We start from the raw sequence: 26,467 nt of genomic DNA, 5'->3' as shown, positions 1-26,467 counted from the left end.
CTCCACCTCTCACGTGCATGCCGCACACTACACGCTGCAGAAGAGTTAGCTTAGCTCTGAGAATATCTAGTGAATGTACAGTGGACGTTTGTGCAGAAATAAATGCTGCAGCTCCTCCAGACCAACAGAGGTTTCCCGTGTCTTGTTTCATGCTGCTGAGTGAAGGGGCGGGGCTCCGGAGCGAGTAACGTTATCGTCTCCGACCAAAACTCCGGTGTCTCCCCTGTTCCTTCTGACCACGGTCGGGAGGCTGAGGCAGGAAAACACAGTATCAGCATTGATTCATGGAGAGACCTTCGTCTGGTCAGCTAACATTACTGCCAAGCAGGTGAAATATAGAGTGATATTGTGGTTTTAGCTGTTGTGTGTCGCCTCACTGTGTTGAGCGATGCTCGTTCATGTCTATGTAGAGCGAGCACAAGCGCGAGCAACAGGACGTTGACTTTCATTGACTTAACGGCTACAGGTGTCGCTGTTAACAAGAACTTTCTGATTCTTACATAGAGTCCCTTTAATAATCAATAGAGGGCAGCAATACGTCATTGCAGCGTCTAGTCTGCCGAATCCAAAGAAGAAGTCTCGTTCTGAAATCTCGTGAGATGACGTGTTGCAGGGACACAAAATGATGGAACATTCTTTGATACATCCATGGTGGAAACGTGAGTGCCAGCCGGGCAGAGTTTGTTTTGTTGGAGTACAGAAAGTGTAGCTTAGTGTACTCTACAAGATTTTTTGAATTTGATGGCTGCCCGTATTTATTTGAGCCAGAGTATACGGATATTCAGATTTCACAATAAGACTTCTCCTTGAGCGGAACTTGGACACAATAATTAACAGACCGGATCATGCAAAAGACAAGAAAAATGTTTTATTTCTCTGTAGGGTCCTTTCCATAATGTTATCAGACACTTATAATAACAATATGAGCCTGTCAGTGGCAAAAAAAAAGCACTTTAGTGAACGTAACGTTACACTGACGCTGCTCACTTGCCGGTTACAGTTATCCCTCAATACTGGACAAGTTTCAAAAATTGCTGTCCTCATTAGTCACTTAGACACAAAAACATTTGAGGTTGAAAAATACCAAACAAACACTTCATCAAAAGAAATACAATGAAAGACGCCATAGTTGTGATATTATTTACTGGGTGAGCAACTATTCTGTAGATACTGGAGTTCATTAGGCATATACTGTATGTTACATTCAGTACTGTAGTGTTTAATATTACACGGTACATGCTGCTACTGTATGCTACTTTCTGCTACTTTCTGACTTCTCTCAAAACTGTACAACTGAAAGGCAGATAGTGACGGACAGTGACAGAGACGTCAGTTAAAAACAATCAACGTACAGGACAACATACTGTCACAGGTTGACATAGTTAAAGTGTGATACTTACAAAATAACAGAGACACAATTATTTATAAATATATACAAATTTGTAGCTTACAGTATTAGCATTCTATTACGTATTACGACTATTCATTTCTTGCAAAAGGTTATTTAGTCTTTCCAGGAATACTGTAATATTTTTAAGTGAGTATGCTTCACATGGTGGACAGCCAACCTGAAATTCAAAAGAGACACAATAAAATGTATTTTTAAACATTAATAAAATGAATTATTTAAAAGTGAAAATATAAATAAACGCTCAGAAGCTTTGTGTAATGTCATGTGTTGCACTGATGGTAAAAAAATAAATAATATATCAGACATAAAAAATGCATACAGTTTTACACATAACCACGGATGACTGATGTTAATACCAGCTTCATCAGTGGTTATGTGAGAATGACAGGTAGTACAGACCAGGAGGATTTTGTTAACAGGACTTACATGTTTAGCTTCAGGAAGGCGTTCATTGAAATCAAAGATGCAATTTGCTTTGGAACCCTTGATGTCTTCTTCAATGATGACCATCATCAACTCCAACATGTAACATCTGAGCGACATCATTTTGCATTTCTCCTAGGAGAGTGATAAATGCATCAGTATGGACACATACAGTTACAGATTTATTATATTAAACAAGATTCACATGTTTTTGTAGCTGTGTCAGGACTTTGAGCACATCGTGCAAGTATTACCAACTTTAAAGCAGCAACTCGATCACGCTCACAGATCTGGATAAAACGTAGATTCTGTCTCAAGTTGATTTTTTTTAACTGTACCACTGCTTTCCTAGCCAGACAACTATTATGCTGCATAATAAATGGAAAGCTGATGTCAATGTGGTGTTTCAATTTGAAAGGATGTGGTTGGCATTATTCTCTGTTTTTGTTATTATCAACAAATCCAATGGAAAGAAGAAAACTAAAGGCCCTGACACACCAAGCTGACGTCGGCTCTAGTCTGCCCATGTTGGAGGTTTTTCGCCAATTCAGCAGAAAGTTTGTGACCCGACAGCCATGTTGAGATCTGTTGAGGAAATACTAAGCACCAGCCGGAGCAAACTTTCTCATTTTACAGCTAAACAGTACACTACAAGATGTTTCTGAAAACATTTGAGGTGAGAAATAGGCATTACAGTAACAGAATATTGATTCGTATTTGATCAAAGCTGCCTAGTTTCACCGTTTGATCAGAGTTCGCGAGTGATTGACAGCTGCCTCCTTTCAATGAAAAGCCAGTAGGAACGCTCTCTTTCTGAAATGACCTGTGATTGGCCAAAGTCTCCTGTCACGGGCTAGATTTTTTAAAGCCTGAAAACAGAGCCATGAGGAGGTGAAGAAGTCTAGTTTTCTCTCAGAACACTTGAATTACAATATGATGAAAGGTTATTATGGGATTTTTACCCAATGATCCCCAAAATATTCCGCCTATTGCAGGTTTAAGAGAGGTCTACGACACCCCCAGGCTTTGACTACACAGACAATGCTTGTTTTTAGGATTAATTCCTTTTTGGTTTTGGTCCTTTTCATAGGATTTGTTGACAATAAGGAAAATACAGTATAATGCTAACCTTATCTTTTAAGTTTACGTTGGAACGTCATTGATTCTAGTGTGCAGATACAATCTTTTCATCTTTCTGCTGACTAAAGTCAAAACCGAAACTCAAACATGTAGCCCACTTTTACAACTTACTTCAACATCATTAGATGACGGAGCATACAGCATAGCGTCAGATCTCTGAAAAGGGATAAGAAAAAGAAAAATATATTTATAAAATTAGACACATTTTTGAATAATGTTTTCCAAATTAAACAAAAAAGGAAACTGTCCACTAACAGGAGAGTATCAGAGAAAATAAAAATATGATAGTTTCTACAAAAAAAGACAAACATAACCAAAATGTTAATTTATTTGATACCTTCTCTCACCTCAATGGCGTCTTTCAGTCTGTTCAAGCAGATCTGTATTGTAGGCAGCCCAGGGGCAGCACACGTAAATGTACTCAAGAAGCTTTAAGAGAATGAACAGACACTGATTATAATATATTAATTATGATAATGTGGACATCTTTTTGATGTTTTGAGTCCTTGCAACAGTGGCTGTCAGAGTAGACATCAATCAATTGATTGATTTAACATAAATATAATTATACAAACAGATTAATTTGTTGTTAATATTTTAACATTTTCTCTCATGACTAATGTAGAATATCTGACTCCGTTGTATTTGGTTAGTGTGTTTTTCCAACTACATTGCTGATTATAGACACATTTTCTCTGTCATTTGTAAGTATGATATCCAATAATTTAAGTTTAGACAAACAAGTCACACGCTGTATGCCTACCTCAGAACTAAGAAACAAAGCCAGACCTGAGTTTTGTGACTCTCTCGGCACAGGTTACAGGTAGACTGGAACTGGACGTCTTTCTAGAAACAACAAAAGGAAATGTAGTATGTCAGCACTTTGTTTTTTTTTGTCAAACTTGAATGAAACTGTTGAGAGAAGAAGAACTGATTAGCAAGATCAATTTTACCTTAATGCTACTTTATTTAAGAATTTGGATTTTATAGTTATCGATATGATAAAAACCAAACAACACATGTTTTAGGTCAAACATGCAAGCATACTGTAAGACCCAAGGCAACAAAACTGTTGATAAAAAAAAAAAAATTCTTCATTTAATGAACTTAGGTTTGTTTTAAATTAACCATCCGCTGTAAACAGTACTGCTGGTCGTCTTGGCTTCAACAGCACTTTTTAAATTACACACTCCACAAGGATTTTTTTCCTTGATTTATGAATTTGTCTTGAGGCTACAAGAATTTCCTCTTTAACAAACCCTGTGCCTAATTTAGGTATCGTGATCTTGCTGCTGTTTGTTTGTGGTAGTGGTTTGTGGTTGTTTGGTGGTCTCTCTCGTCGATTTGCTACTCTTTGTGGTCGTTTTTCATCTCTTGTGGTCATTTTGCAACTCTGTGTTTTTTTTGTGACTCTTTGGGATCATTTTGTATCTTTTGTGGTGGTTTTGCAACTCTTTGTGGTTGTTCTGCGTCTTTGTGGTTATTTTCCATCTCCTTATGATCGCTTTGCATCTCTGTCGTCATTTTGCATCTATTTGTGGTTGTTTTGCAACTCTCTGGTTGTTTCATGTGTCTTGTGTTGTTTTGTGACACTTTGTGTTCATTTTGTGACCCTTTGTGGGCATTTTGCAACCCTTTGTGGTTGTTTTGCATCTCTTTGTGGTAGTTTTCCATCTCCTTGTGATCGTTTTGCGTCTGTCATCCTTTTGCATCTATTCGTTGTCGTTTTGCAACTCATTTTGCGTGTCTTGTGTTGTTTTGTGACACTGTGTTTGTTTTGTGCCCGTTTGTTGTCGTTTTGCAACTCTTTGTGGTCGTTTTGCAACTCTGTCATAGTTTTGCAGTTTCTTGTTGTGCTTGTTTTGCGTCTCTTTTTTTGGTAATTTTCAGGGGTGGAAGTAACAAATTACATTAGGGCTGCACAGTTAAAGCTGAAGTAGGCGAGATTGGAGCAAATTTGATTAAAAAAAGTTATTTCTATAAAAATGTCGCAATATCGTGACAGTAGTACATGAAACAGGTAACCTAAAAAAAATCATGACCTCCAGTGTCCTACGGTCCTCCTAACGGCATCTGCAAGATTTCACAGACCGGAGGAAAACAAACAGTCAGAGCCGCGCTGATCAAATGTGAATCAATATTATGTTACGTTAATGCCTATTTCTCGCCTCAAATGTTTTCAGAATCATCTTGTAGTGCACAGTTTAGCTGTAAAATGATAAATTTTGTGACGCGGCCGCCATTGTAAAATCTGTTGAAGGAACGCCAAGTTCTTGTCACACAACCGGAGCACAGCCAATAGGAACGCTCTCTCAATGAAATGACATGTGACTGGTCAAAGTCTCCCGTCACGGGATAGATTTTTTTTAAAGCCTGAAAACAGAGCCATGAGGAGGTGCAGAAGTCTCTTTATCTCTCAGAACATTTGAATTACAATATGCTGAAAAGTTATTATGGAATTTTTGCCCAATGATGCCAAAAATATACTGACTACTGCAGCTTTAATCAAAATTTTATCAAAATCACAATAAGCCCTACTGCAATTTTCAAATTGAAGGATGATCAGGAAATTACAATATTTGTTTAAGGTGTAATGTGTATAAAATACAAATTTAAATTAAATATTGTTGTGCTATAAAGATATCTTGGCCTACACATCATATTCTACAGTCTTAAGAAAACATCTTTGTTTGGTACAGATCACTGCAAAAATCACACCATAATATTGCAATTCCAATATCAGTCAAAATAATTGCAACAGATATTTTTTCAAAATCGGGTTGCCCTAAAATACATTTACTCTCGTTATTGTAATAGAGTTGTTTTTTTGTGTGGACTACTTCTACTTTTAAATTACTTTTTTGATTATTTTCTAAAATCTGTAATTTTATTTAAAGGTACTGTTTGTAACTTCTTACACGTATAAATCGGGTCGGTGTCCCATGCGCTAACATTACTGCCAATCAGCTGAAATATAGAGTGATGCTGTGGTTTTAGCTGACGTGTGTCACCTCTCTGTTTAGACCGATGCTCGTTCCTGTCTATGTAGAGTGAGCACAAGCGCGAGCAACTGGACGCTGACTTTCGTTGACTCGACAGGTGTCGCTGTTAACAAGCAATTTCTGATTCTTACATAGAGTCCCTTTAGGTATTATTTATCACAAGTATTGTGATACGTCGCATCCATTACAAAGTAAGAACAAAAGTCACATGAAAAGTCCTGATAAACTGTGTGAGAATGGAAGAAAAGACATAAATCAGCTGCTGAAGTACAGTAGGAGCACACTAGGTCTGGCCAACATGCTAAATGCTAACATGCTTGTGGTGATCCTCCAGCGGTGACTTCTGTGTTCACTGGGGAACTTCTACCTTCAGTGAGATGTGTGAGGACTGTCTGCTGTTTGAGACTGTTGATCCCTTACGTGACGGTAGAGCCTCATTCATCTCAAAAAGTTTGGAATTTCAGGAGCGCAGTGGGTCCAGAGAGGCCAAGTGGACTAGTTATACTGGGACATAGAGGCAGAGTGGACTGGTTATGCTTTGAGAATGAACGAGTAAAGAAGTTGAACCAGCAGCAGATTGTGGAGAACTTCGCAGTGCGGTTCAGACAGGTGAGTACAACAACACACTTCTGAACTCAACAACCACTTTGTTGCCAAGCAACGTAGTTGCGTGTGCGTGCTACGCAGTGTGTAAAAAACATAGAGAAAATGTGTATTGGTTGCAACCTCTGTTGAGTTTATATTATTTAAACATGTCCATGTTGTCTGCTTTGGTGATGTTTTATTCTACTGTTTCAGGTGCCATGGTGTCCATAGCTCATTTTATCAGTTTTGTTTAATTGTCTTTTTTGTCTCTTCTCTGATTAATTCTTGTGAGGCTACACTGAGGAAGGCAGTTGTATATTTATATAATTGAAAAACGGTTGTTGTATACACAGACTGCAGTGTGTCCGTCTGTTGGTTTGGACATAAAGGGTCTTGTTGCTGATGTTGTTCCACATGTGTATAAGTTTAGTTACCGGTATGTACATTTTTACACAAGTAGGCTACTTTTACTTGAGTAAAATTTCCTTGAGTACAATATTCTAGTTCTCTTTCCACCTCTGGTCATTTTGCATCTCTTTGTGATCATTTTGCCTCTTTGTGGTCATTTTCGTCTCTTGGTGGACATTTTGCATCTCTTTGGGGTAATTTTGCATCCCTTTGTGATCATTTTGCGTCTTTTTGTGGTAATTTTGTGTCGCTTTGTGGTCATTTTGCATCTGTTTGAGGTAATTTTGCAACCCTTTGTGGTCATTTTACATCCCTTTGAGGTCATTTTGCATCTGTTTGTGGTAATTTTCTGTCTCTTTGTGGTCAATTTGCGATACTTTGTTGTAATTTTGTGACTCTTTGTGTCTCAATGAACACAAAGGGTGGGTGTGCCATGCCTCTAGTAAAAAGGACAAGGTGTATCCTGTTTGATTAGGTAACACGTTGCGCAATACGAAATGGATTCTGTTGGGCAATGTTGGATTACGGTTGTTGAATATTGTATTGACAGAAGGCTATTACATGTAGAGTTTAGATGTAGAGAACAGTTATTTTCATCATTAATTAATATGCTTCAATTAATCGAGTAATCATTTAGTTTGTAAAATGCCAGAAAATGGTAAAAAAAAAAAAAAAAGACTTCATTTCAGCACTAACGTGACATAACGGCTTCAACATGAAGTATGCACCACGTTTAACACAAAATGGTAAATCTGGGACAGTGGCATTGTTTAGAATCTAATCATCAGTGGAAAACAACTTTAACAGCAGTTGTGTGACAAGAAAAGAGAGCGTTAAGTCAGGGCCTTTGAAGTAATAAAAGTCAAACTCAACTTTATTGTCAATTCTGCTGTATGTACAGGTCATATAGAGGATTAATATGCCGTTTTATAGGTAAAAGCAAGTACTAAAACAAAACAATAAAGGGTTTAAAAACACTAGAATAAAAACCCTTTGTTAAGTTAGTATTTTCCTATGGTATGTTCCCGTTTAAAATCAACTAGGTATTGTACAACACCATCTGCAAATCGTGCTTTCTGTGTGATAGATGTGTGAAAGGTGACGAGAACTGAGTAGAAATAATCAGAAATCATTAAAAGTTAATTGAGCGCATTCAAAGTTCCAACCAATGGAGAAAATCTGTTTTACCAATGCCCTGATGTGTAAATGTTTCCACTGGCTGTGATGATTTTAAAGATACTCTGTTTAGAATAACAATTTCTGTCAATTTTCCACAAAAAATAACATCCTCCTCTTCATTGGAAAATCTATGAATATCCAAATATTGATAATTTCAAAGTTTCAAAAGACACTTCTAGTGTTAATCTCTGCACATACATCATTCTGCAGAGTGAAGCTCAAACATCCAAGTGAAGTAACAGTAAGCAAAACACATTTTAGACTGGAGGAGACTTAACTGCATGCTGCTGTGTAGTTTAATCTGTAACAATGCATCATGTTTTAGAAGATAATGACGTTTTGTTTGCAAAATCAGATTATGCAGAGTAACTAGTAACTATATCTGTCAAATTGATGTAGTGGATTAAAAACGACAATATTTCCCTCTGAAATATAATGTAGTAGGCAGTTCAGGAATTTACTTTTACTTGTACTTTGCTAGAGTATTTCCCTTTTATGCTACTTTATTCTTCTAATCCACTACGTTCAGAGGGAAATATTCTACTTTTTACTGCACTATATTTATCTGACAGCTGTAGTTGCTGTTTATTTTGCAGATTAAGATGTTACACATAAAACATAACAAACATAATATGATGTATTTTTTTTAGATTAAACTATCCAACAATATATACATTAAATGCTTCTTATAAATTAATGATAATGACTTCTGAGATGAGTTAATAATTATAATCCAGTAATTAAATCTATATAATAAAATAATACCCTTAAATTGACCATTCTACTTAGCAATTACTTTTACTTAAGTACGATTATGAATAATAATAATAGAAATTGTAATAAAGATTATTTATATATATATATATATCTCAAAACCAATGTTAGAAAGTGCTTTACAAGCAATAAAAACAAAGAAACTGGATTAGATTAAGCAATGCAGAAACAGACACAAGATAAAAATCTAAGTTATACAGCAGGCAAACAAACATAATGAGATTTTGAGCATCAAAAATAAGTTTGATTTGTGCTTTAAAGGAAGATAGCGATTTGGCGGCAGACAGACGGGTCACTCCAGGGTCAGTCCTGGTACTGTCCTGACAGTAAGGACACAATCCCCTCTAGTCTTTAATCTAGATTTAGAAACAGCAGGCGGGTTCTTGTCAAAAGACAAGTCCCCCTCCACTCAAAAACAAGTCTGCTTATTGTCACATCACCTCGATGTTCGATCTTTACTGTGCAGAATGATGTTTGTGCAGAGTTTGACACTAGAAGGCTGCTTTCACATCCACCTGCTGAAGGAGGAAAGTTTTGTGGTTCAAAATGCAACTTAGGGCGCATTCACAAGCCATAGTCCGTTTGGCTAGTCTGGTTCGTTTTCACAGTGAACAAATTAAAGCGGACCAAATAAAAGAATGAATTTGATGAGGGGCGTGTACGAAGGAGCAGGGCCAACGTTTTTTCACTTTGACTCATCACTGATCGACTGCACACATGAATCCCTGCTCCTCCAGTTTATGACTTCATAAACGTCACTATTTTTCCGGACTTTATTACGCATATTCTGTGTGTTCTCTTCGGCCCAGATGTCAAGCAAACATCGGACTTCTGCAGAAGTCCAGGTCAGTCTTCTCCCACTCATGTTAACCTGTTGTTTACCTGTGTCTATCTCAACAAATGCCAGCAAAGGCAGCTTTCATTTTTGTTTGTGTCCTGCAATTGGGTTGGATTATGTTCTCACTGCAATCAAACCGCACTAGAGTTCACTTGGAAACGGTCCGAGACTGCTTGTGAGAGGCATCCGGTTGTTTTGGTCCGCACCAGAGTACGATTAAAATGGACTAAATGTTGGCTTGTGAAAGCAACCTTCAAGTGAAACTTGAAACCTCCAGTACACAAACACTGAGTGGATAAGTAGGAGACAGCTTTTATGGAGGACAGAACCTGCCAAAATCAAAAATAAATGAATAAATAAATGACTCGATAAATAAATAAATATACCATTAAATGTAGCAAAAATAATATTAAAAATAAATATAGCCATTTATTAATTGATAAAATGTGACATAAATTGATACTTCTGTTTTAAGTTGCTTCTTTATTTATTTATCTTTGTATTAATTATCTTATTTATTTATTCTTCTGTTTAATTTTCCCTTTTATTTAATTATGTATTAATTTTATCATTTTTTACATTTATTTATTTATTTTTTGCATTTATTTGTTTATTTATTTATTTGTTTTTGTATTTATTTTTAAATATATGTCTTTATTGATGTATGCATGCATTTATTTATTTATGCACAATTTTTCCTTTAAATTTCACCCCTTAATTTTTTTCCCCAAACTTATTTATTTTTCTTTTCTTTTTACATTTCTTTATGCATTTCTTCCTCATTATGCAAATGAGGGGGCTGTCACTCAACATGTGTCATCATGTGGTCAGGGTGCTGAACGAGCCCAACCTCGGGGAGGAGACTGGATGTGTATCCGCAAAATAATTAAACTTCAGACAGTTGATCTGCACACCTGTACCGGTACGCGGCAGCGGTGGGGGTAACAGCAGCAGGCCGACGACCCGCTGTACGGAGCCGGGAATGAAGACTGGAGTTGATAAGCAGTAGCAGACACTGTTGCTAGCTAGCATATAGTCATGCACACTGACCCCATGATGATACACGTTGAGTGACAGCCCCCTCATTTGCATAATGAGGCAGAAATGCATAAAGAAATGTATGAATAGAAAAAAACAGAAATAAATAAGTTTGGGTAAATAAATAAGAGGTGAAATGCAAAGGAAAAATCATGCATAAATAAATAAATAAATACATAAATAAACATTTAAAAATAATATACAATAAATACAAAAATAAATAAATACAAATAAATGCAAAAATAAATATTAAATGCAAAAATAAATAAATGAATGTAAAAAATAATAATAAAAAATAAATACATAAATAAATAAAAGGGGTATTAGCAGAAAAGTAAATAAACAAGGGAATTAATGCAAAGATAAACAAATAAATAAATAAGCAAATTAAAACAGAAATATCAATTTATGTCACATTTTATCAATTAATTAATAGCTACATTTATATTAATATTATTTTTCTACACTTAATGACATATTTATTTATTTATCGAGTCATTTATTTACTTATTCATTTATTTTTGATTTTGGCAGGTTCTGTCCTCCATAAACTTGAGTCCAGTAGCTAAACTTTTTAAATGAACATTACTTGCATATTTATAGATTTTTTTTCTTTCAATGAAGGAGACGTAGAAGATGTAATACTAAGAATTTTGAATGAAAAATATTTTTGTGTGTGTACAAAAACTGTATCTTACACTTTTTATTATTCCAGCAGAGTATTTTTATACATCTTTAAACATGTCTGGAGGGAATCTCTAAAACACTGCTTTGAAGCATCAATAATAATAATCCAATAACAAAGTCAGTGGTGGAATGTTATTATGTACATTTACTCAAGTACTTTGCTTAAGTACAATTTTGAGGTACTTGTACTCTACTTGATTATTTCCATTTTTAGAGAGAAATGTACCTTTTTACGTTTATTTGACAGCTTTAGTTACTTTTTACTTTACAGATTAAGATTTTACATGCAGAACACACGAGGAGCCAATAAAACATGATGCAGTCGGTCATGTGTAAAGTACCTTAAATTGTCAAATTACAACATTTAAGTAATAATATCCAATAATACAGTTCATTATGAGTAATATTACAGTCTGAAATGAGATGTTTTACTGTATATTTAGCTAATATTTTTGTAATTTTACTTAAGTAACATTTTGAATGCACTTTGACTTGTAATAGAGTATGTCTACCTAACCTAACCCTAACCCACCACTGAACTATATATATATATATATATATATATATATATATATATATATATATATATTATAATACTCTAAAATGGGGCATTCTGCATGATAAAAACGTGAACCATTGATATTTTAAATACAATTTGCTGATAATACTTATGTACCTTTGCTCATGTAGGATTATGAATGTTAGCCTTATACTTATACTTGCCTGCATTATGATATTATTTCACCTAAGCACAGTCTGAGTTCTTTCTTCTTCTTTGCAGCATAAAAAATTTAAATATACTTAATCAAGTAGAGTAGCAACTCAAATTATAGTAGGCTACTAAACTCTCTGACACTGGCTACACACAAAATTGTTTACATAAGCAGCCACAAATGTGTTCATCTGACTCTTACATAAACGTTATTTACAATCTCCAAACAGAAGGAGGAGCTTGTTGAACCAGATCACGTCCTACGCACCAACCGAAAGTGAAACTGAACCAGTGACAGTACTGGTGGTGCCTTGCTTGGTTTCAACCAAACAAACAACCATAATGGTGCACGGTTCACCGACAGCAGCCGAAATACCTTCAGCCAGTGGACACACCTTTTACGCACCAATTATTTCCTACCTGCATGTGAACTTTGCCACTTTTCATGTCCTCCTAAATGAAAACTTTGCACTTCTTCTACTACAAAGTCCACACCTGGAGTAGTAGTAGTAGTTATGCTACAGGTTGGTTACACTTCTGCCACACACACACACACATACATACGCAGAAAGTCAGCTCACCGTGGACTGGACGAGGATCACCGGGCGATGGTGCGCCGTCATGAAGCCTGTTATCTGCGCAGTCTCTCTCCTACCCAGCGGAGCAACGAGCCAACATTACATTGTTGCATTTCTTGTTCTTATAAAAGCTCTTAAGTCACATTGGTCCATGACCAGTGTTATTAACGCTTGAGGCGAGCAGCGTGAGTCAGGTCCAGATGTAGCTCCACAGACCGACTACTACACGCCCTGCTGGCGTCATGCTGAGTTGAAGTTCACTCCTCCTCTGATTCGTCACGTTGTTACTTACTCACCAGCTTGAAGTGTCAAGGCAGCTGTTGACACATCCTTCTAATTGCAGATAAATAGTTCAATATGTCCTCAAGCCAGGAGGATCAAAACAAATCAGTCATTTGAAAGTTATTACTCAAATAGTATTTTTATTATTTAAAGGGACTATTTGTAATTTTCAGAAATGCTTGTTAACAGCGACACCTGTGGCCGTTAAGTCAACGAAAGTCAGCGTCGGGTTCGCGCTTGTGCTCGCTCTACATAGACATGAACGAGCATCGCTCAAAACAGTGAGGTGACACACGTCAGCTAAAACCACAATATCACTCTATATTTCACCTGCTTGGCAGTAATGTTAGCTGACCAGACGAAGGTCTCTCCATGAATCACTGCTGATCCTAGTGTTGGCTTTTCCTGCCTCAGCCTCCGGGGCTGAAGCAGGAAGAGAAACGTTATTGTCTCCCGACTGCGCCCGCAGGGAGCCACCGGCACCCGGTCAGAGACGATAACGTTAAGCGCTGTGGAGCCCCGTCACTTCACAAGATACGGGAAACCTCTGTTGGTCTGGAGGAGCTGCAGCATTTATTTCTGCACAAACGTCCACTGTACATTCACTACATATTCTCAGAGCTAAACTAACTCTCCTGCAGTGTGTAGTCTGCGCGCATGAACGTGAGGTGGAGCGAGAACGAGCGCGGTATGAGTGAAGGCAGGCAGAGGAGCAGAGACTCCGGTCCTGGAGACCAAAGCTACCGTCTCCCCCGCGTCCTCCGACCACGGCCAACACTGTTTAACAGATGGGCTTCACTAGATACAACCATGAGGTTTTGGTGCTTCCGTGTAGTTTGTGTTGGAGTTTGAGTCTGAACAGCGTAGCCACACGCGAGCGCGCATGGGACACCGACCCGCAATGATTTATACGTGTAAGAAGTTACAAACAGTTCCTTTAATGACATATTTCACACAAACGTGTCTCCACAAATGCAGTTGATTACGAGGATCATGTCAAGTTGTCTGGACAACCTTAGTGTTGCATTGAAGCAGGGTAAACCCAATCCAATTACCACAATAAGATGCAGATTACTTCCTCAGCAGAACAACACTTATTACACAGTAAAGACATCATGAATATAACCTTTTTTATTTCAGACTGTAACCAGGGCTGGATTACCAACCACACACATGGCTTTGTTAGGTGTTAGGGCTGCAACTAAACGATTATTTTCATTGTCGATTTATCTGTAGATTATTTTCTCGATTTATTGATTAATTGTTTGTATAAAATGTCAGAAAAAAGGTGAAAAATGTTGATCAGTGTTTCCCGAAGCCCAAGATAACATCCTCAAATGTCTTGTTTTGTCCACAACTCAAAGATATACTGTTTACTGTAATAGAGTAAAGAAACCAGATAATATTCACATTTAACAAGCTGGAGTCAGCAATTATTTTTTTTAAATTACTCAAACAAATTAATTGGTTTGTGGTGATTTTACAACTGCTAATTTATTTGGGAGTATTCACCACTAACGTGATAATATGAACTCAAATCATGAGGGCCTCAAGGATCATTATTATTATGCATTATTGAGTTGCTGGCAGAGTTCAAAAAGTCGCATCATCAGTACAAAAGATGACCTATTACATTAGAGAATATCTCCAGTACAAGCCTGTAAACTAACATAAATACAGAAGTTAACTATGACTCCCAAGGTGCATTTCTGTAATCAATCTAATCACCAAAATTAAAATCCTGTTATGTGCCGCTAATAACGAGCTAGCGAACAAACAAGAGAACCTTTTTTTTTTTTTTTTTAAATGATGACCAAACTGCGGCTTAAATAAATTCACTTTCAGCTTTTGGGTCAAGTATGGATACATTTGGCAACTATAGACCCTTTTACAGTTTGCAAACAATGATGACGTACTTGTGCACACACATTTTGGCAACAGAAGTACGGCGGAGTGCAATAGCTTGCCAAGCTCTGCAAGGGCATTAATATATTACACATACTCATCTGTGTCTATTATCTAAGCCAACCATTTATGTAAGCTACCACGAGCAACCGTGGACGCATTCGGCTGAAAGTCACAAGTTAACGCGTTCACTCAAATCAAAACACCTGTTGCTCTGAAACGGTCGTTGTCGGAATTCTATAGAACTTGAGTCTGCTGTTGGAATATCGATTCTCACAACAACCAGATATTTTGTTGCCGGTAAACATTTTAAAGCAAACTTGTCTTGATGGCTGGGACTTAAGTTGCGCGCATATTTTCAATGACGTCGGCTGTAAAAGGGTCTATAGTGCCATTTTTGTTAACAACTACAATGATGCAACTGAGGCTCATGGGTGTTTTAGTATTCAGAGCCATATGCCATGCCAAACTGACACTGACTGTGAAAAAAACATCTTTGACACAAAGTTGAAATAATCATAACTGATGATCATAACTTAAAGCATTGTTACATTATCCAGGAGATTCTTGTGTTTCTATGTTGAGGAACATTCAGAAAATGTTTCAAACAATTTTGATAGGGGAATTTACCATTTGGAAAAATACTTTGGTGCCTTCCACTGTGCAACTCTATTACGCAAACCTCTTGTGGAGGGGCCCTGTGTCAAAATTGACATGGTACATATTCCTAATTAAAAGGGATTTGAGCAAATTCTGACCCCGGGGCCTTCCTACTGTATTAATCCAGCCCTGAATGTAACAACAAAGCAGAAAACTATTCTTTTGAAAGTCTGGTCAGATTCATAATCTTGCTTACTTATTTTTTTATCAGTCAATTTCTGTTATTCTTCTAGTTCTTGTGCGGCTGCTTGAGTGGGTTTTGTAGAGAAATATACTGTATATATATATACAGTATATATATATATATTCCTCAGAGTATCTGTACTAATATGAACTATGTTCGTGAATTCTTAATATATGTCCCGATTAATTGTTGCATTGTAACAAGTGAACGTCCGCTGAGGCTCATTTGGATCTACGGGACTGTGTCTCTCCAGTCTGTCTCAGCTCAGGCAGCCCCGTCCAGTTTAAGGGCAGCCACGGAATCGGCAGCCTTTTCCTCTTCACCTTCTCCTTCTTCCTCTTCATCATCTTCCTCCTCATCATCATCATCCTCATCTTCATCATCATCATCCTCATCTTCCTCATCGTCGTCATCCTCTCCATAGTTGTCCTGCTGGCCGCCGCCAGATGCTAGGTTCTTCCAGTAGGAGTCGTACCCTGACGCTCCGTCGTCGTCGTCGTCATCAGCACCAGCCTGGCGGCCGAATTTCAACGTGCGAGCTGCAGGGAACACATGGATGTGACATTAGCGCTGGTTTCATTTACTGGGACAGTGAAGCGACAAAAAAGATGTTCATGTATTACAGATTAATTGCAGTTTAAATTTATTTTTAGTATGTAAAAAGTTAATTGTAGGTTAGCCCCAAAATAACATTTACCGCTGTTCTAAAAAGGTATTTCCAGAATCCTGAAAGACTCTTCAAACCACATGGATTAAAAAAAAAAAAGGCCTTCCCCTGCACGATAAAGATTTTTAACCCTTTTCTTAAGTTACAGCTCTGTTTCTCATCTGGGTAGCTGGAAAATGACATATCTCCTTGCTCATTCTGTACGACACAAGAAAAATATAAACACGTTATTTTGTATGAACACATAAAATAATAGAAAGTAACATTAATGTAGACAAATATAATGGATCAGGTTTGCGATGAAACACCAGAGGAATTCTTGTAAGTGGAGACTTTTTTTTGCAATATTGCAATATTATCATATGTGTATTATTAACATAATACCAATTTTAAATGTTGTAATACCGTCAATACCGGTATATTGCGACACCCCTAACTGCAATGTTGTATTTGAAGTAGTCATACAGGATCAAATACAAAATGGTTTAAGTGCCATTTGGTCAGATGCACCTCTCTCATAATAGTGCAGTAAATGTGTCAATATCACAATAAATTGCAAATAAAAGTTGAATAAACAGGTGAAATGAGGAAAAACAGGAGCAAAAGAATTAGTATTAGTAAAATAGTAGATAGTATTTTGAGTTTTACGGGAAATACAGTTCATTTCTCAAAAGTGTCCCTGCTTTGACACTATCTGTTTCGTTTCTGAAATCACAATTCAGCAAGGAAGTTGAGGCTGCTGCAACTTCCTTTACTGGAAAAAACAACTTGAGACTCACTGGACATGCTGAGGTCTTTGGTCTCCTGCGTCTCGTGACCACACTTGGGGCAGGGCGGGTTTTTGCCTTTCTCCTGTTTGAAGACCTTACTCTTGGCATGGTCGTCACAATAACAGGCCTGAGAGGACACAGTTGAATTAGTGTTTAAATCATCACATGTAAATGTTACCGGCACACACATTATCTTGACATATAGTGTAAAATCTGGTTTGAAATATGAGAATGAAATCCGATGACTGTTCAGGCTTGTTTAGGCAAGTAATGTAATTTGCCCACATCTGTTTAAAGCAACACAGTCATGTCTTTCTTTTCTCTGGCCTCCACTATAGAGCTTCTCACCTGCTCTGAGAAGGATACACCAGCTGTCTCTTCTCCTCCTGTACAGTTTGATAAAACTTGTCGGTCTATTCCTATTTCCATGCTATATCTACAGTATGTTAAAGACAAAAGTGACAACTAAACAGTTTTCTTATAAAGGCTGAATGATGATTCACATTACAGACGCTAGTTATGTAGCTGTTGGGACTGATCTATGGGCTTTAAAAGGGAAATCTTAATCTTAATACAGCACTGTAGCCATGTCTCCTGGGGAAATATCCCGTCCCAACATGAGTCGACAATAAAAGATGAGTCAAAGTCCAAAAATGCATGTTAAAGTTCAGCTGAAGCCAATATGAGGCATCAACCAGGATTGTAAATTAGCAACAGCCAAATGCTGGTAAAATATGCAAGTGGCTGCCAGATTTGCTTCTGTCCAGGGTTATATTACAGTAAACTAAAAGTGAAACTAAAATGAAAATAAGCTGTGAAAAACATTTTTAGTAAACAAACTAAATAAAAACCATATCCTTTAAACATTAAACATTATGGCCATTCCTACACAGTTCTCCAACCATGTATTTTGTATGTATATAGCTGCATACTTCTGAGACATCATACCTGGCCGTAACAAAAACAAACTAAAACTACTGTAAAACTAAAACTGAATAAAAATGTATAAAAACTCTCTAAACTAAACTTAAATAAAATAAAAACTAATTGAAAATTCTGAACTATTATAACATTGTTTCAAGGTGGATGTTAGATTTTGGAAGTTAATTTCCAACAGTGGCATCAACCGTGTGATTTTTTTCCAGTGACAGTAAACAGGAAGTTCAGTACAAAATTCCCTCTTTGTGTTTCACACACTGTTTACTTTCTGTAGTGGTTTTTGCTGATGTAGTTTTGTTGTAGACAAAACACTTGTGACACCAGACAAAGATCCTCGCTAGATTCGATTGTTAAAACACTCATATTACCTTCAACTGAACTTTAGAAATGCATTTTCACACAGAATGAGAACAGGAGGAATGATTACACCCAACAATAACTTTTTAAACTTACATATTGACATGCACCTGAAACTAAGAATCGTGTTTTCGTTAGCTTAGAATGAGCCTTTAATATCGCACTACCACCATATAAAAAGGAATGGGAGGACTTGCATTTTTTCCGCACTGCTGGATGTTGTGTGATTGCAGCCTTACTGTGTGTGTGTGTTTGTGTCTGTGCTGTGGGTAAAGGGTTTGCCAATTTCTTTTGAAAGGTTGGTGGTTTTTCGGTTTTCTTTTGTTGCTTGCACATTCTTGTATTCATGGGTTACATGGGGTTTCTGGTTGTATACATTTTAAGTGAAGCATTTGGAGTTAACCTGTAATGAAATGTGCTATATCAGTAAAACTGCTTTGCCAACTCATGTTATCATTAGCTGCAGAGCCACTTTGTAGATAAAGCTGCAATGCGATAACTTTCTCTATTAATAACCCTTAAATGCCAGAGACATAACCAACTTGTTTTAACAGTTTACAGATCATGTAGTCTGGTGACCATTAAGTGCACATTGCTTTAATGAAGGAAACATTATCTTCTGGCAGCAGCTTCAGCCTGATTTGGGGAGTCCAGTTTTATCTGATTGGAGCGCTATCTTGCTGCTGTTCAGTAGAAAGTTTCTTATTTTAGGATTACATGTTTCTCGCATTTCCTTTTGTGGGGCAAACTAAAATTAAATAAAATGAAAATGAGATTCCAATTTGACTGTCTTATCAGTTAGGAAATGTGGGTTGTTTTTTGTTGCGGAAACAATTTGGGATGTTAGGATGATAAGATGGGTGTAGTTTTATATAAAAATGCTTAGTGCAGCCTGAGGAGCAGACAGAATAAAACAATGACCTCCCTCCACTGTTTTCTGAAGTAAGGATAGATGTTCCTCTCACCTTGCAGCGCAGGCAGGAATGTTGTCCCAGTCTGTTACAAGAAACACCTAAAATGGGAAGCGGGAAAAGACAAAACAAAGTGTAAACAATCACATTCCCTCGACATTATTTTCTGCAACGGATAAGATACACGGTGGTGCAGTGGTTAGCACTGGCGCCTCACAGCTAGAGGGTTCAAATCCGGCTTGCGGCCCTTCTGTGTGGAGTTTGCATGTTCTCCCCGTGTTAGCGTGGGTTTTCTCCGGGTACTCCGGTTTCCTCCCACAGTCCAAAGACATGCAGGTTAGGTTAATTGTTGACTCTAAATTGCCCGTAGGTGTGAATGTGAGGGTGAATGGTTGTCTGTCTCTATGTGTCAGCCCTGTGATGGACTGGCGACCTGTCCAGGGTGTACCCCGCCTTCGCCCAATGTCGGCTGGGATCGGCTCCAGCCCCCCCCCGCGACCCCTAACGGGATAAGCGGTTGCAGATGGATAAGATACACTTCACTTGCCCCTTAAACCACAAAAAGACAATAAATGACATTGTGAAAGGAAAAACAAATGACTCACATTTGTATGTTTCTGCCTGGAGGACTTGGCAGCTCGCCTGGTGCTCAAATTGATCATCCTCACACAAGAAGTTTTGGCAAAAGGAACAGCGGAAGATTCGCCCTCCTGTTCAGGAAGTTAAAACAGTCAGAGTTGGCCTTTATCATGTCACTGATGTGTCTGGGTGAATATCAAAGAAAAGGGGGGCGAGTTGTCTTACCATGATCCCAGACAGCGCGTTCACACTCGATGCAGTCTGCATCAGTCAGAGGACACACACAGGAGTGAGTGCTCAGACATTTCCTGCCGTGGCACACCCAAGCTTCACAGAAGTCACATACTGCCCCCTTGTGGTCAAGAAGAAAATTACGCTTTTTTTTGTTTTAAATGAAAAACGTTTACAGTTTGCCATGATTTATTTTTTCTGATGAGACGGTCCATAAAAACAAGACTAGCATATGTCTAGACCGTGTGTGGTCAGTCTGTGAATTTGTGGCTAAATTGTTACACAAAGTGGTCAGTGGTCATGTCTATAATGTTAACTCCAGCGGTACATGTCCACCAGGTCCAGCGAGGACACTAGGGGACGCACTGCTCCACTCAACTGGCCGTCCAGGCGGTGACGTACCCTATCGTGGAATGCACCTGATTGGTCCCTGGTTTTCTGCTCGCCGTTTTAAACAGGAAACAACATGGCAGCCTGCTCGTAAACTTTCTGTTATTCCGTCTAAACAATGCCACTGCTCAATCTTGTTTCATTTTAGAACTAGATCTCCTAGTTTGACAGCTTGGTCCAAGTACCGTGAGCCAGATGCATCGCGCAGGACAGGCTCATTTGCATAAAGTTGAGATTTTTCAACCTTATGTAAATACAGACCCTCTTCAACTCGCCGCAACACTCCCACCATGCACTGGGCGACTGCTTCTCCTGCTTTCCATAGGAAATGAATGGAAAGCATTGAGGCGCCCTCTGACACCGGATCTGGTGGAAATGTGTCGATACAGGAGCACTAGAGCTGAGTGGAACCACTGACACGCCCCCCTGAAAACGTAAATGCCTTTTCATTTTGAAATAGCAACGGCCAATGAGAAAACTCCATCACTCGGCCGACCAATCGTGTAACTTCATCACTTAGTCACCTTTTACGTTGGTAGGGCTGGCCCTCTGCAGTCCAGCTAAAAATGTACAACAAAATGTACTATATTGTAGGTCATTTTAAACCCTGCTACCCGTTTTGTGATTTAATTAATATGTAATTTAATTTGTACAATACTGCAACACTTCTTTGTTTTGGATTAAAGAAATTGCTGCATAAAACACAGACATGTCACAATAAAAACATGTGAATAAAAGCACACTTGCAAACACTAGCCTGAACTAAAATAACCCAACACACAATTAAAAAAATACTACCCAAAAACCGGCATTCTTACCGTGTCACTGTATCAGTTCAGAAATGTTGCTAACTTACCACCATGGCCATTCCAGTGGTGTGGATCCCAGGGTGTTTGATGACACAATCTGAGGACTTCATGCACTTGGTTTTGCCTGACAACACAAGCATTAAGCATTTCATAGTTTATTAAGGTGTCACAACATATTTAATGCCACTATGTGGAGATTTCTGATGTTATTATAGCATCTTTCAGACTACTATAATGATAAAAGTTATTGCAGTGCATAATTGGAATACAATGTTGTCTGCCATGTGTCTTTTTACATACCACCACTCGGGGGCACCAAAGTCAAATATTTTCAACATCAACACATAGTGGCTTCAAAGGTGCACTCCACTGATTTGACACATGGGGATCAGCTTACCTAACATGGTTAATACTAACTCAGCCAATGAAAATAGTTGTATAATGTGTTCTGTGGCTCTGGAAGAGCAGCAGTGGGTAGAAATGGAGCAAATATGATTAAAAAGTTATTTTTATAAAACGGTCACGATGTCCTGACAGTAGTGCATAAGATAGGTAATTTGAAAAAAATCATGTTCCTCCGTTTCCTCCGATGTCCTCCGGTGCATCTGCAAGATTTCACAGACCGGAGGAAATCAAGCAATCAGAGCCGAGCTGGAGCCTGCCGTCTCTGAGCAGCTGTCAATCACCCGTGAACTCTGATCAAACGGTCAAACTAGGCAGCGCTGATCAAATATGAATCAATGTTCTGTTACGTTAATGCCTATTTCTCGCCTCAAATGTTTTCAGAAACATCTTGTAGTGTACTGTTTAGCTGTAAAATGAGAACGTTTTGACCCGGCAGCCATGTTGAGATCAGATGAGGAAATACCAAGCACCGCCCACCAGCCGGAGCAAACTTTCTCATTTTAGCTGCTGTGAGCCACAGACATTGTAAGAAGATTAAAAACCTTCAGTAGGCAACAATGTTTTGGCATCACTGGGCAAAAATTCCGTAATAACCTTTCAGCATATTGTAATTTAAGTGTTCTGAGAGATAACTAGACTTCTGCACCTCTTCATTTAAAAAAATCTAGCCCGTGACGGAAGACTTTGACCAATCACAAATCATTTCAGAGAGAGAGCGTTCCTATTGGCTGTGCTCCGGTCATGCGAGTGGGGCTTGGTATTCCCCAACTGATCTCAACATGGCTGCCGGGTCACAAACTTTCTCATTTTACAGCTAAACAGTGCACTACAATGATTCTGAAAACATTTGAGGGGAGAAATAGGCATTAATGTAACATTACATTGATTCAAATTTGATCAGCGCTGCCTATTTTGACCGTTTGGTCGGAGTTTGCGAGTGATTGACAGCCGGCTCTCATAGACAGCAGATGGACAGCAGATCCCAGATCAGCTCTTACTGCTTGTTTTCCTCCAGTCTGTGAAATCTTGCAGATGCCGTTAGGAGCACCGGAGGACACAGAGGCACATGTTTTTTTTCTTTCAGGTTACCCGTTTCATGTACTACTGTCAGGATATAGCAACCGTTTTATAAAAATAACTTTTTTTTAAATCAGATTTGCTCCAATATCGCCTACTTCAGTTTTAAAATGATAGTAAGATGAAGTGATTGTGATTATTTTGTGATTATTTCTTGTGAAATGTAATTATTCATTAATATGTAATTTCGCTTTGGCAATAATGTAACCTGAACATTCATGCCAATAAAGCTTATTTGAATTTGAATAAAGTACATCTAATGACATACATGTAAACATACTACATGTCAGTGCAGTTTACTCACCACATTGAGCGCAGACAGGCAGCTTCTGCACTGAATTACAGAAGTAGCAGAAAGCTCTGTTCTTCTGTTTTCTACCAGGTGACATTTCAAGGAGAAAAAAGTTGTTAAGTCGTTAGCTCGTTGACCATTGATACTTATATCACAATAAATGTTATATAATACAAAACAGTCACACTTACCTCTGACATTTGTCACAGTCCTACACAAACAGAAGACAATAAAGCAACAATATAAGAAACAGTACCTCAGATATGACACTGTGTAAATGTTGCCATTATATGTGTTAGCTACAGTAGTTATATATATATACCATGTTAGAGTTGCAGGGGTGTTTGGCCACATCGACCACATCCCGGTTGGCTCGGCTCTGTTTCTCTCGCTCTTTACGACTCTCAGCCTTTTTACGGGCACCGGTCTTCTTTTTCGGCATCTCTGGTTTCCACGGAGCTAACGGATGGTTTAACGGCTGGTTTCCTGCAAACAAGGAACAGTAGTTAGCCAACGGCTGTTGTGGAGACGTTATAACGGGTCTGCAACCTGCGGCTCTGGAGCCTCATGTGGCTCTTTAGCTCCTCTCCAGTGGCTCCCTGTGGATTTATAAAAATGGAAATAAATAACTGTTTTTTTGTTTACATTTTCATTTTTATTTATCATTGTTGTAGGTCTATGGTATGACGTACTCCGTCATACCATAGACCTACAACAATGATAAATAAAAATAGTAATTAAATAATTAGAGCCACATTGAGGAAAAAAAATGATTGTATATGTCGTAATATTACAAGAAAAAAGTCGTAATATTATGGAAATAAAGTCATGTGTTTTAGAGAAAAAAAATTGTAGTATGAGAATAAAATCCTAAGATTATAAAATAGTAATTTAACGTGTTATTTTCTTATGACTTTATTATCATAATATTACTTTTTTTTGGTAAAGTTATTCTCGTAATATTACAACTTTTTTTCTGGTAAAGTTATGACTTTATTCTTTCAATATTCCTACTTTTTTTCTGGTAAAGATATGACTTTATTCTCATATCATTACGACTTTATTCCTCATAACATTATGACTTTATTCTGTAAATCTCAGATGTTTTTTCCCTCAATGTGTTCCTAATACTGAGTAGTACATTTGCTCTTTGGCCCTCACTGCATTAGACTTGTATACTATATACTTAGACTATAAACTGTGTTACCTTCATCAGACAGATTTTAGTTTTTGCCTAAAACGTCTCTTTTGACAGTAAAGGTTGCTGACGTTGCCCTGCGTTACGCCAACTAGCTAGTTATAATGTGAGCAATTTCGCCAACTAACTTTGAAGTTACTTCCTATTTTATTTAACTTCTGTTATCAATAAATACACACAGAAGCGACAATGCTAGACCTCTGATACGTGACCCATTATGAGGCCAGACATGAATGTAAACCAGTTAGTTTATAAGGTGTTAGTTAATGTTGGCCTACAGGTTTCAGACTAACAGTAACTCACACATGGTAACATTAAATACAGTAGATACATCACATTACATGTAGCTATAGCAGCTTATACATCATATTTAGGTTGTCTGGCAGGTACATTAATGGTCCTGACTGTTGAATCTAAGTGTTATTTAAGATGTAAGAGTCTGATTAGAAATGTTTTACCTGAAACGATCAGAACTGCTCCTCCCGACTCCTTCTGTAGGTCCGCTCTGAAAATGTGTCCGCGAAACAGACGGCCGAGACTTTGGTTCCTAGTTTTGATTCCTTCTTATTCTTCTTCTTCTTTGAGGTTTATTGGCGGTTGGCAAACAACAATTAGGTGCATTACCGCCACCATCTGGTATGGAGTGCGGATCAGTCTGGCTAATAATTACTATATGTTAAATAGGGACAGTGCAATATATTCAATAGGGACAGTGCAATATATTAAATTGGGACAGTGCAATATGTTAAATTGGGACAGTGCAATATATTAAATTGGGACAGAATATGTTAAATAGGGACAGTGCAATATATTAAATTGGGACAGTGCAATATGTTAAATTGGGACAGTGCAATATGTTAAATTGGGACAGTGCAATATGTTCAATAGGGACAGTGCAATATATTAAATTGGGACAGTGCAATATGTTGAATAGGGACAGTGCAATATATTAAATTGGGACAGTGCAATATATTAAATTGGGACAGTGCAATATATTAAATTGGGACAGTGCAATATGTTAAATTGGGACAGTGCAATATATTAAATAGGGACAGTGCAATATGTTAAATTGGGACAGTGCAATATATTAAATTGGGACAGTGCAATATGTTAAATTGGGACAGTGCAATATATTAAATTGGGACAGTGCAATATGTTGCATCTGTGTAATATTGGGCTATTCTCTGTGCAATACGGGCAAGACGGTATACGGTGCAGTTCACTACCTGGGTGCAATACCTGCCATGGTGTTATGCTAAGATATACAGTATATAGTATGAACAGTGAGCAGCAGTTACAAGCAAAATATATAGTGCAGTATACAAGTCCTCACAAAGGTAGACATTATGATTAAACATGTGGAGGTATGCTATGATATGAATAAAAACAATAATAATAAAATTAATAAAATAATATATGGGTCAGTAATAATACGTTAATACAACCTTGCTGTCATGGGCTGTCATGTTTGCTGTTTTAAAGGAAGTTGGCTGGTATATTTTTTCCATATAATTTACAATTCAATTAATTAATAAACACATTTAAGGTACGTGCAGATTGAAGTTTCTATCCATTTCCCCCATTAAATAACTTCAGATCTTACACAGATGTTAGCGCTGTTATTGTTCCTGTTACATAGTTATTTAAAGACATTGAAAACAGTTTCTGTTCAGCATACAAACATCTTAGATTACTCATGACTTTATTAGGCTCATCCCAACTTCTGCTGCTTTTAAGTTTCTCTATATAAGGCTAATCAAGCTTTAATATTTCATAAGAGTTTGCATGAAATTTGTCATGCAGAATGTTTTTTTTTCAGAATAAAAGATAAAACACATGTAAACAGAAATAAATTATCAGATGGAATGGAATAACACATAAGTAAACTAAAAAACATAAAATACAATTTTGAAACCTTTTCAAATTCATTTTGCAATTTGATTTTAAAACACAACTATTAATTCATCATTTCAAAACATAATACCACAATAGTAGGCTATCATTAATTGGCTAGATTAATGATAATTTAACTCACC

The 26,467-nt window shown here is 37.5% G+C and overlaps 2 protein-coding genes across 2 annotated transcripts; both read right to left on the bottom strand.

Annotated features, from left to right (window-relative positions):
• Positions 1–843: 843 nt before the first annotated feature.
• il15 (interleukin 15) lies at positions 844–13,025 on the bottom strand. Its single transcript, XM_074629388.1, has 6 exons — positions 12,779–13,025; positions 3,738–3,820; positions 3,322–3,403; positions 3,086–3,130; positions 1,838–1,969; positions 844–1,568 (listed from the first exon to the last, which is right to left on the bottom strand). The coding sequence occupies exons 1-6, from the start codon at positions 12,818–12,820 to the stop codon at positions 1,467–1,469; spliced, it is 486 nt and encodes a 161-aa protein (XP_074485489.1). The 5' UTR covers positions 12,821–13,025; the 3' UTR covers positions 844–1,466.
• A 1,145-nt stretch (positions 13,026–14,170) lies between these two features.
• On the bottom strand, positions 14,171–25,028 carry znf330 (zinc finger protein 330). The gene is made up of 10 exons (XM_074629330.1): positions 24,890–25,028; positions 23,556–23,719; positions 23,425–23,444; positions 23,246–23,316; positions 21,507–21,583; positions 20,255–20,381; positions 20,056–20,160; positions 19,505–19,551; positions 17,253–17,370; positions 14,171–16,345 (listed from the first exon to the last, which is right to left on the bottom strand). The coding sequence occupies exons 2-10, from the start codon at positions 23,673–23,675 to the stop codon at positions 16,071–16,073; spliced, it is 960 nt and encodes a 319-aa protein (XP_074485431.1). The 5' UTR covers positions 23,676–23,719; positions 24,890–25,028; the 3' UTR covers positions 14,171–16,070.
• Between the last annotated feature and the right edge of the window lie 1,439 nt (positions 25,029–26,467).

Source organism: Sebastes fasciatus, chromosome 3 (assembly GCF_043250625.1).
Source record: "Sebastes fasciatus isolate fSebFas1 chromosome 3, fSebFas1.pri, whole genome shotgun sequence".
Lineage (NCBI taxonomy): Eukaryota > Metazoa > Chordata > Actinopteri > Perciformes > Sebastidae > Sebastes > Sebastes fasciatus.
The sequence above is the reverse complement of the archived record's forward strand: the minus strand, read 5'-3'. Positions and strand labels throughout refer to the sequence as shown.

What these genes read in the sequence shown, in the direction of transcription:
- il15 (XM_074629388.1), bottom strand. Translation starts at nt 12,820, where the DNA reads ATGACGGCGCACCATCGCCCGGTGATCCTCGTCCAGTCCACG. An exon ending in CTTTGTTTCTTAGTTCTGAG is followed by an intron (nt 3,404 to 3,737) that starts GTAGGCATACAG and finishes ATTCTCTTAAAG; the next exon opens with CTTCTTGAGTACATTTACGT. An exon ending in GACTGAAAGACGCCATTGAG is followed by an intron (nt 3,131 to 3,321) that starts GTGAGAGAAGGT and finishes ATCCCTTTTCAG; the next exon opens with AGATCTGACGCTATGCTGTA.
- znf330 (XM_074629330.1), bottom strand. Translation starts at nt 23,675, where the DNA reads ATGCCGAAAAAGAAGACCGGTGCCCGTAAAAAGGCTGAGAGTCGTAAA. An exon ending in GACTGTGACAAATGTCAGAG is followed by an intron (nt 23,317 to 23,424) that starts GTAAGTGTGACT and finishes GTCACCTGGTAG; the next exon opens with AAAACAGAAGAACAGAGCTT. An exon ending in ACGCGCTGTCTGGGATCATG is followed by an intron (nt 20,161 to 20,254) that starts GTAAGACAACTC and finishes CTTCCTGAACAG; the next exon opens with GAGGGCGAATCTTCCGCTGT.